We start from the raw sequence: 11,575 nt of genomic DNA on the forward strand, positions 1-11,575 counted from the left end.
CGCTGTCTTCACATGGACCAACCTGTTGGTGGTGGTGGTTGAGCTTTGTGGCTCTGAACAAGAAGCCCTGGACCTGGTTCCTCTAGTGACCAACGTTGTGCTGGAAGAACATTACTTGATCGTGGGAGTGGTGGTGGTGGTAGATCCTGGAGTCATACCCATCAACTCTCGAGGGGAAAAACAACGGATGCATCTACGGGACAGTTTCTTAGCGGATCAATTAGATCCAATCTATGTTGCGTACAACATGTAAAGATAATGGACTTCCTAGTAACCACTCGACACATACCACCGGGATATTATTTTTTTCTCTAAATTTCACTTTTAATTCCAATGCTTGATAATAGTTTAAAACGTGTGTTATCTTTTTAGCCTAACCTCTTGTAGATCATGGTCTATCTGCATTATTTTATGAAAGGGAACAATGTGCTGCAGTAGCATTAAGAAGTAAGTCACTGGACGTAAACTGTATCTCGGCTCCAGAACTGTGGGTGAGGGTACAGCGTTTATGGTGCCCCCTGGGCATCCTGCATGTGCACTTCCCTAGTTCCTCAGTGGAGATTTATTTAATATTGAAAGGATTTATTTTTTTAAATCCTTCCTATTTGCAGCTGTAGCTTTGTTTTTGTCTTATTAAATTAAGATTCTAGGTAGTCAAACTGCTTCTTCATATGGTGCCATGAGTGCCCTGCACCTCTGGCACAGAGCTCACAGTCCGCTGAGCCGACGTGCCACTGAGGCGGGTGGGGGCGTTCAACTTACATTAGGTAAACAGCAAACTGTGTAGAATTTTAGATTTTTCATTTAGATAGGTCTTGTATGTAAAATATTCTGCCTATATTTTAAATATGTAAATATTAATATAACAATTATCAACATTCGGATCTGCTCGTGGTAAATATGGAGGTGATGTTGAGTTGTTCCATGGCAATCGCAGAGGGTCTAGCATTTTTACTAGTTTTTGAGTATATAGAATACAGGGGCATGCCAGCTGTAGCCTAACCAGCCGATGAGTGGGCTAGCATGCTGGCACATGTTCAGACGCTGCAGTTAATCTATGGTTTGCCCGTCCCTGGTATAGACAATGCAAGTGATAGAACGATTGTCCTGATCCATACAGAAGTATTTTGTTGCCTACTAATATATGTTGTTAAATATATGCTGAATGTTTTAATGAATTTTGTCTTTTGGAAAATTTGCTAACTACTCAACTGTATTGCCAGCAGGTAAAAAAAAAAAAAAAACAGGACTTAATATTGATGCACTTTTTCATTACTGCCTTTTTTCCATTGTGGCAAGAGAGCAAGCGATTTGCTTCAATGGTTAAATAATATCTACCATCAGGATTGTCCTCATTCATTCCCAGCTTCTCATATAACACCGCCATACTCTCAGCAATAGTCATATATGCACTCGAGGTGATTCTTAATAGTACAGTGTCATAGAAGGGAACTTATCATGTGGAAAATGCAGTCATATCTGTTATTTAAACCTGTTCTTATAATGGGTTTCGTGGGAAATTCTTATCTGCCTTTAAAAAGACGACACTGTACAATCTGCTCAGCTCCTTTTGCTCTATAATATGCTGCCTGCAGATATATACAAGTTGCATAGTGTCTCCTGCTCTATAATATTCTGCCTGCAGTTAGGACACTATACAATCTGCTCAGCTCCTCTTGGTCTATAATGTGCTGTCTGCAGAATATGTACGATCTGCTCAGTTTCTCCTGCTCCATAACAGGCTGTACTGCATTTTTTATGTGATGGGTTCACTTTAAAGGGTTTGCCACTTTTTTGATATGTGAAGTGAAGCCTCCTGTCTTTTACCTCATCAGCCAGACATTCCTGTCCATAAAATGGCCGTAGATGAAGGGTCATGTGATCTTTTCTGTCCATGAACAATCACCCTACCCGGGACCTTGATCTTATAGGCATGAGGGCAATTGTTCATGGACAAATACGATCACATGACCCTCAATCTGCAGCCATTTTATGGTCAGAAATGTATAAAAAATGAGGTAAAAGACAGGAGGCTTCACTTTACATATCAATAAATCGGAGCAGAACTTTTAACAGATGTTTATTGGTAAATTACCTAATACCCTGTCTCCCACACTTACAAAAAACTTAAGGTAAGGTGGCCACCCCTTTTAAGCTTGGAGTAATGGTCTTTTCCACAGTGATTGTACAGAATTCTGGCAACTAGAATGATAGTTTTCTATATTTACACTGTGGTTACTACTGCTTGTAAAGTTATTATCAGCTGTCTGTACATATATTTCTTATGCTAATCACTTGCCAAAAAGCTGGATCCAAGCTTAGGAGTAGCACATATAGGTCTAACATTGCAATAGAACTTATAAGCTGCATGCCGCATACAGCTATGTGATTGCAGCCCGTTGTCTAGAATCTGAGCAGAACCTCTAGGGGAGGGTATGTCATAAGCTCTTCTCCATGGCACCTGGGCATATGTGTACCCACTGTATGGTATTACTGCATATATCAGTATGTTCTCTTCTCCTGTGTGAATCCATCAGATTTACCAGGAGATATCCAGTATACAGCTCCACAAATAGGTTCTCTTTGAAAGTCACATTTCTGTACTTGGTGTAAGGCCAACATTTTACTGTGCATGGTTTATTATAGGAGTAGCTGTTTTTATTTTCTTTTATATCATAAGGTTTTAGGTTTGATTATCGAATTGGGCCTCACAAAAGCTGTGAATTATAGACCTACAATAGAGGTAAAGTTCTGTCATGTTGAGTGTCATCCATACCTACTATTATAGAAAGAAGAAGAATATATTAAATTATTAGGGGAATGTCACATTTTTGTCATCTTCTGGCATTCTGCAGACCAAACCTCTACCTGTGTATAACATCTCTGTAAGTAAGGGCTTATTCAGACAGTTTTATTATATGGACTGTATAAACACTGCAAGGTCAGTCCAGACTAAGGCTACATTCACATGAATGTATGGGGGACATATATATATGTCCGACGTATATATGGCATACATACGTCCCCCCATACACGGCAATGGGCTCACGGCGCCCCACAGCGCCACTGCCATCTATCGCTATGGAGAGGGGCAGGGGTGAGCGGCGCTCATCCCCTCCTTGGCGCTGATGTATATGGCGGGCATACATCGTGTGAATATAGCCCAAGGGTTCTGCCACACAGTGCGTTCTTGGACCGTTTTTAAACGCATGCAATTTTGTATGTTTTCCATGTGTTTTGCTGCTTTGAACCTATTTATCTTGATTTCTAGAAGTGTAGGCAGCTGTGAAACAGATTAAAACCAGCCAAACGCATGGAAAACATACAAATACACATGCGGTTTCAGTCCATTTAAAAACGCTCTGGCACCCTAAGGGTCTCATGACCTAAATTAGCAGAACCATGATGATTCTGCTGGTTTGGATTGTTAGATCCATGGTAGACACAGGGTTTTCAGCTGTATTATGGTAAATATACGTTTTTCTGAGTCCAAGATATTTGGAAACTTTCTCGGTTGCCAAAAAGGTGGTCTGTCGTTACCAACCTATGTGAATGGGTCTTCCTATGAAGCCATTGGAAATAGTTCTCCGAAACATGACAGACCTTCTTTATAACATTAGAAATCATGTTTCCAAAGACCGGAGAATGCATAGTCTATGGGAGTAGTGGTGAACCTATGGCATGGGTGCCAGAGGTGGCACTCAGCCCTGTCTGTGGGGCTGTCGGGCACGAGTCAAGGCCTCTCCTGCAGTCTAAGAAAGACTGGGAGGCTGCCTGAGACTGCAAGGAGCTGTGTACAGGGCTTGTACTATCATTGCAGATCCTTCTCCAGCCCCGTGATTCTTCCTGTTTAGGGGACACTGGAGGAAAGATGCAATAATAATACAAATTTCCCCTGCTTTCCCCTTTCTACTGGGTTGGTGTCCACACAATGCCAATATGATAGGAAGTTGTAACAGAGCAGGGAGGAATAAGTTACTGCGTTTTTAAATTTTTAAATAAGTGGGTTTTCATCACTGGCCTATGGGGTGCCATTGTACATGAGTGACGTATATCATGGGGTGGTAATTGTTTAGATTGTGTCTGCATCATATACTTTAGGTAGTAACCAAATCAACCAGCAACTATTTGGTGATTTCAAATTTGAACCGCCCGTAGATATTAGGTATTCACCAGTCTGGGGCTTCCTGCACACACTGATGGACTGGCCATGCCACAAACTTGGGTAGGAATAGTTTTTTCTGCTTAAGAAGCCTGCCTGTACACACAGCAAGAAACCATAGTATGTGCGCCCATTGAAATGAAGTTGTCCAAAACTATGTTCATGTGCATGAGTGTAAGGGCTGTTAGGTCGGTGGGATTTACTGGCCCAAACTTAGAAACGTAGGACTGATCTGACATGTTGAGTTCAGTTTAGAAATTCTGCAGCACACTCAAAGCGAAGTGGTGTCTGGAAACAGCTTGTCTCACTTAGCACTAACATTCTCATTCAGATTGGCCTAATATCTGGGTAGTTATAGCTTTCAGACTTCTAAATTGTATCTATTCTTTCAAGGAAATCCACCATCAAAACAAAGCATGATAAACCAGGGACTTTTACTCTTAGTTCCAGCCACTGTGACTGTGCTAATCTTATTATATTTGTTATCCATGGCCTCCTTATTCCTAAAATCAACTTTTAACATTATGCTAATGAGCCAGTTGGCCTCAGTCCCTCTGTGCTTTGTCTTCACTGTTGCCTACACGTCAGCCTGCCTCTTTCTGCCATATAATCACAGAGCAGCACACAGTGGGAGGGGAGAAGTATACAAAGTGTAACAGCCTGTGAAGACAGAGCGTAGAAGGGCTCAGGCAGAGACCTTCTGTCTCATTGACATAATGTTATAGTTGATCTTGGATAACAAATATAAAAAGATTACCACGGTTACGGTGCCTGGATCTATGAGTAACCAACCCCTGGTTGATCATGATGGATTATACTGGTAGATTTTCTTTAAGAGAAAATTCCTTATTAATAAAATGTTAGAATTGCATGTATGTAAGGTCTGCAGAGATGATAGCGACATAAATCTACACAATTAACACACATAAAAAAAGACAATGGGGGGCTTGCCTGTACGTTGCTAATGACCTAAGGAAAGAATGTACCTTAAAACTTGAGGACCACTGAAGTGGAATGATTTGCACATAACAAGCTCAAAGATTTTTATAAAATATATTGGAGAATTCCACAGTTCATCTATTTTTCTTATCACCAAATACTGTAGTGTCTGGAAGGGTTGGGGGGGGGGGTACTACCAACATGGGGGAGGAGGGTAGTATTTTACCAGAATTTAGCATGTAGGTATTTAACAGTTGATGCTTTCACCCTTTCTATACATCCTGCAGATGATAAATGCTTCTCCTTGGTTTTTATTTTTACAACAATGCATTACATTTTTTTATGTTTCTTGTTATTAAATTATTGTTTATCACTGTTCTATAACTTTAGCAGGTTTATCACATCTGACATTGTTGAATTTACCTTTTTTGTGTTTTATAGTACAGATAAATACATGGGTTACAATGTTTTTCAAACTACCTTGTAAATAAACAGAGCAAAGCAATTGATTTCATGGTTAGACCTTACCCTTTATCACTGAATTTCCTTCCCTTCCTGTTTTATGTGCTGCTTATTTACATGTACACACAGGTCTTTGTAGCACCAGGATAGAATATGAATGGACCAGACCTTTCTAATAGTCTCCACATTAATCTAGCCGAGAAATACTCGTTCATGTGAGCAAAAATTTGTTGCAATATTCACAGACCCGAAAATTGTATTTGCTATACAAGGGATTCAGGGATTTGTAAGCGCTCATGTTCCTGACAACTTCTGGCAGGTAAAGCACAAACTAATAAAGCTAATAAAATGGTCATGAGAGGCCAGGTTAGATTTTCATGTTTATAGACAGTGTTAACAGGGACATTGATCACAACATTCATATTCCTTAAAGTGTAACTAAATTTGTCAGAATTGTATAAATCAGTAGTGCAGAAGATACAGTAATAGTAAATTTTGTAATCTACTTTATTCAAGAAATGTGTTCCTGTGTCCAGCTCGTCTAAATCGGTTTTCCGATCCGTATTTTCGAGGTATGGAAAGAGTAAATAATTGGCCTTCTTATCAGTCTGAAGTGGACTGACCTCATTAGGCTTTCAGATAAACCTGCTCACTAGAGCAGAAAATGGCACAGAGAAGCTGCTTTGCTTTATGAAATATATTACAATTTACTATTATCACCAGCTCTATTAATTTCTGAAATAATTAAAAAAAAATGCTTCAGGTTTAGCTATAATATTTCTTGCAGCTACTTTAAATTCTTAAGTAATACAAACAAGGAAAAAAACAAAAACAGCTGTTAAATCCCCTACTGCTCCAGGATCCATCACATGGGACCATTGAAGACGACTTTTAAAAAGGGAAACTATTTTAATTGGGAAGAGTAAAAACTACAATTCGCACTCACTGATAAAATGACATAACCCCATTCATTTCATAACTGTGTGTCTAACTCTTCACTGAACCTATGAACCAGGCTGGGATAATAACTATATTGATAGATATATATTTTTATAGAGAAGTGAATGTGTCACATTGTAAATGCAGTGTAGCATGTTATAGAGCAAGAAGAGCGAAGCAGATTGATGCATAATTATGTTAGTGAGCGTTCAGTATAATTTTTTTTAATTTCATTTTTTGCTAGTTTAGGGATCCATTGGGCGGTCCTACTGAGTGATTGACAGACTTCACTGAATATTTCAGACATGGCAGTCGATCACAGAGTTATCATTCAAGGATAAAAACCACCTATGGGACAGATGACCAGGGATTTAAATGTATGAGATACAAGTTATATTATATGAATCTGCTCAGCTCCCCCTGCTCTGTAACATACTGGAGCTTGGGCTGCATGCACAACATTACAAGCAACATTTCATACCCTTGTATTATTTTTATTAATGAAGGGATAGCACAATCCTATTACAACCGATGGCAGTCAGTCTAGTAAATTATGAGCATTCTGTATCCGAGCCGCATATAATAGGATATATGGTTATCTGGAATAATGTGTGCCCAGTTATAGACTGTAGGATACTAATGACTGACTGATTGCTATGGGTTTGCAAATTATTCTGTTGGTCCAGTTCTAGGCTATTCCTGACATACATTCCTGAGTTTAGTCACTGACATTCTCCTTTTTATTGTTATTTTTTATTACAATTACTATGAATCATGTAGTAAATGATAGGTGGGTTTTCCTCTTGGACAGACTTGTAATGTTACACTGTGTATGAACAGGGACGTCCATTCAATAAATTGCATTCATTGTAACACTTGTTTACATATTAAGAAAAAAAAAAAGACAAGCAAACTTGAACCTTTTTGTATCCTTGTAATGTGTGTGTCGCACGCTTTTACCACTCGGATCATTTCCACTACTGTTTGCTTTTAGCTTTACGGATGGCATATTGTCTTTATACAAATCTTATGTAAATAAAACTTAGTTTGTGCTTTATCTCATTCTGTATTACCACATTTTAAGTATTGAATACGTTTGCTTTTATTTTACTTATGTGTCTGTGATATTTGGAAAAGAATTGGATAAAACTTAACCCTTCGCTTGATCCTGGCCTCCACATAATTCAAAACAGGGAAAGATGTTTGATGAACACAAATTTGTTGATACAATATATTCACATACACTGTATGTAATGTAAAGCATTTTATATCTGCCATTTTTGAGAATATTATGAGAAGAAAACAAAAAAGTGCACCCTCTCTGAATTCCATACAATGGTTAAGGAATTTCTCAAAAATTAGTCAAGAGTTTTCACATTAAGAAATAATGAAAAAAAAGAAAATCTGTATTAGGCCGGCTGCACAAAACCGATCCCATGGACTGTACAGGATGGGAGTCCTTGCATTATACAGAAATGTGATGCAAGGACTTCCTGACTACAGCCCAGACGTTTAAACAGTTCTTAGAGATGGTGCTGCAGTTCAGCCAGAATACAGTGAGTTGCATCATATTTCTGTATAATGCAAAGACTCCCATTCTGTGCAATGTGTACAGTCTGTGTGCTCGGACCAACATACAGTTTTGTGTGCAAATGACGGCCATTAAATGAAACCTCAGAGGAGGTGCCACCTTATTCATTTAGTGAGACCAGGACCCCCATTGTCATGATCAGCTGCGGCTGTTCTCATGATTGGTGGAAGTCCAAGCAGCCGTATCTCCACTGATCAATTGTACTCCTCCACATAATAATCTGAAGTTGGTGCAAGCTCTTGAAACACTTTAGAGGGATCCACAAGCATGGGTGAGAACTATATCCTTGGTGGCACGCCAATCGCCAATACAAGGAGCCAATCTTTCTGAGCAGGTCACTCTCCACTATAAAACTGCTAGAAATGGCTAAACCCCACTGATCAAACAGTGGCTGATAGCTTGTAAAGCTGGTCCAATCTGTTTCATATACATATGTGTTGTGTGGCACCTTTCCTACTCATCTTGGGCTTTCTGGATCCTTGACGTTTTGCTGTAGAATGTGATACAGCATTGCAGAATTTATGATATCCCCAGGAATGTGAACCATCCCTGCGATTACAAATCACAGCACTCTTCCTAATGTCAGTCTGCACTCCCCCTACCTGTGAGCTCTATGAGGAAGCTGCACTTTCCAATTAAGGTTCAATATTTGCCCTACAAATACCATCCATAGCCATTGTGTGTTTAGCTACCAAAGGGCCAGTTTGCACCTCTGTGAGTTAAAACCTGGAGAGGAGACTACACAGAACTAAGGTATAATACAAAGGTTTTCACCTGTTCTGTGTGTTGACCAGGTAATGTGTAAATATAAAGGATTCCTGCACTTTAATGACTATCATAAAGGCCCCTATTGAGCTGAGATAGTTGATAGCTGAATGATTGTTCTCCTTTCACCGCATACCCTGTGCATGTGTAACAAATGGAGAGAACGGAGTCTCACTCTTCTGGCAGCGGCTTTTCTTCCAGGATAAAGCCATGTCACTCCAAATTATAGCCCAATCCTTCTACCCATCTCAGGAGAGTCAGGAAGTCCCATAAACATTGGATTGGGCTCAGATGATTTTTATCTAAAGTATTTGGTAGGTGATAAGGGTAATGCAAGCTTAAGAAAAGTGTTGTCCAGCTTAAGAAAATGTTACTATGGGCTCCAGGGAACTAAAAATAATAAAGAACCAATATTCTCTCTCCCAACACTCTAGTCCAGTGCGTCATCAATGGCCTTTGCTGCTATAAAGATAACGTTGACAGCACAGTCTGTTTCTGGTGGGTGCAAACTACGGATGCAATGTGCCTCCAAATACCAAAAAGGTCTGGCAGTGAAGGGCTGCACCACATTGGATAGGAGAGGGGAGTATTTAAACAACTCCCTGCTCTGTCACATGTTTAGATTGTATAGGCACCAATACACCTCAGGACACCAATACAGTAGAAAGAAGGAGAAGAATTTTGGATTATCGTTGCACCATCCTTCTAGGGTCCTGGGCTGCCTGGGACTGCAAGAGGCCTTGAGTCCAGTCTGGCAAAGTCTGCGATGGGGTGATGGCGCAGGTGCCCATAGAGAGGGCGCTGAGTGCCACCTCTGGCACCCGTGCCATAGGTTCGCCACCACTGTCCTAGAGCATGCATAAAAGGTTTCACATCAAAAAAGTATATAACATTAGGCAAAAATGTAAATCTATTTTATGTGATGCAGCAACATAAAGTATCAAGTACTTGTGAAGTGTAAAGAAAAAGATGGTTTTACACATTTATTACAAAAGAGAACAACTGTCTATTTTCAGTATAAATTTTTTTTTTTTTGAAGGCCTCAGAGGCATTGTTAAAGAACATGCGTGAACAAACAAGACATCAGACAGCTCAAGAAGAAGGTTGTGGCAAAGTGTATTGCAGGGTCAGGCTTTCAGACGGAAGGTCATCCTCTGTTCAATACGTCATCCGTAAATAGTATTGGACAAATGTTAGGGCACATTCACGTGGCTTTTTTTTCTCACTGAACCCATTTAGGCTTATGGACACATACAGATTAGTTTTCTTTTCCTGGCCTCAGGGATTTTTCACTGATGTTTTACTGAACTGTTCCTTTCAATGGGCTTTTTAACCCCTTCATGCTCCGTGACTGATATATTGCAGCAAAGACCCATCGCTATCACCCTCCGCCGTTGCTTGCACCGATCACGGGTGTTAACCTGTTGTTAGCCCCGAATGTCATCAGGGGGCGGCGATTGGTTGCCATGGTAGCCTCAGGTATTCGTGAGACCCGAGGCTGAATGGTTTCTGAGGATTTGTTACAATGAGCCAGTGCCTCATTGAAATGAATCATGTGTAGAAATGCCATATACTGGTAAATGGTAGGATCAATCGGGCCAACTAGGGTTAAAGTAACCTAGAGGGTCTAAGAAATAGTGGAAAAAAAAAAAAATTTCAAAATAAAAAATTAATAAAATATTAAAAGTTCAAATCACCCCCCTTTCCCTAGAACTGATATAAAACATAATAAACAGTAAAAATCACAGACACATTAAGTATCGCTGCGTCCCAAAATGCCCAATCAAAATATAAAAACGGTTATTGCCGGCGGTGACCTCCGAAACGGCAAATGGTGCCCAAATGTCCGAAACGCAACTTTTACACCTTTTTACATGACATAAAAAATGTAATCAAAAAATGATCAAAATGTCGCAAAATGGTAGCAATGAAAATGTCGGTTCATTTCACAAAAAATGACACCTCCCCCAGCTCCGTACACCAAAGTATGAAAAAGTTATTAGCGTCAGAAGATTTTTTTTCTTTTTCGTACACATTCATTTAATTTTGGAAAATGTATTAAAACGCAATAAAACCTGTATAAATTTGTTATCACCGCGATCGCACCGAACCAGAGAAAAAAGTAGAGGTGCTATATGGAGCGAAGTGTGAAAGTCGTAAAAACTGAGCCCACAAGAACGTGACACACATGCAGTTTTTTTTTTAAGTTTTCCACATTTGGAATTTTTTTCCGGCTTCCCACTACATGGCAGGGAATAATAAATAACATTACGGGAAAGTAAAATTTGTTACGCACAAAATAAGCCCTCACACAGGTCTGTACGCCGAAAAATGAAAAAGTAATGGATTTTTGAAGAGGGAGAGCAAGAAATGAGCGAAAATAACCCTGCGTCCTTAAGGGGTTAACACTTCAGTTTTTTTCCACTGATCAGTTTAGAACCTTCTTTTTTTTGTTCAGTGCAACATTGGATCAAAATAACTGAAGTGTGAAAAATCTAATTGAAGAAAATAGGTCAGTAAGAAGACATCAGTGACAAATGACTGAAGCCAGGAGAAGAAAACCAATCTGTATGTGTCCATAAGCCAAAACGGGTTCACTGAGAAATCACTGATCTGAAAAAAAAGAAAAAAAAAGCCAACATGAATTCCCCTTATTCTATGGAAACATTATAGAGACTAGGGCTGGGTCACAAAGGCTTCAGCCGTGATCACATGCT

At 39.6% G+C, this 11,575-nt stretch overlaps 1 protein-coding gene across 3 annotated transcripts in view; it reads left to right on the forward strand.

Annotated features, from left to right (window-relative positions):
• Nucleotides 1-7,559, forward strand: part of DIP2B (disco interacting protein 2 homolog B) — a 137,254-nt gene extending 129,695 nt beyond the window's left edge. For all 3 annotated transcript variants that reach the window (XM_072134746.1, XM_072134745.1, XM_072134747.1), the window contains one exon: nt 1-7,559. In XM_072134746.1, the coding sequence (XP_071990847.1) occupies nt 1-253 (253 nt within the window). In that variant the 3' untranslated portion in view covers nt 254-7,559.
• Nucleotides 7,560-11,575: the final 4,016 nt, after the last annotated feature.

Source organism: Engystomops pustulosus, chromosome 2 (genome assembly GCF_040894005.1).
Source record: "Engystomops pustulosus chromosome 2, aEngPut4.maternal, whole genome shotgun sequence".
In the NCBI taxonomy this organism is placed as follows: Eukaryota; Metazoa; Chordata; class Amphibia; order Anura; family Leptodactylidae; genus Engystomops; species Engystomops pustulosus.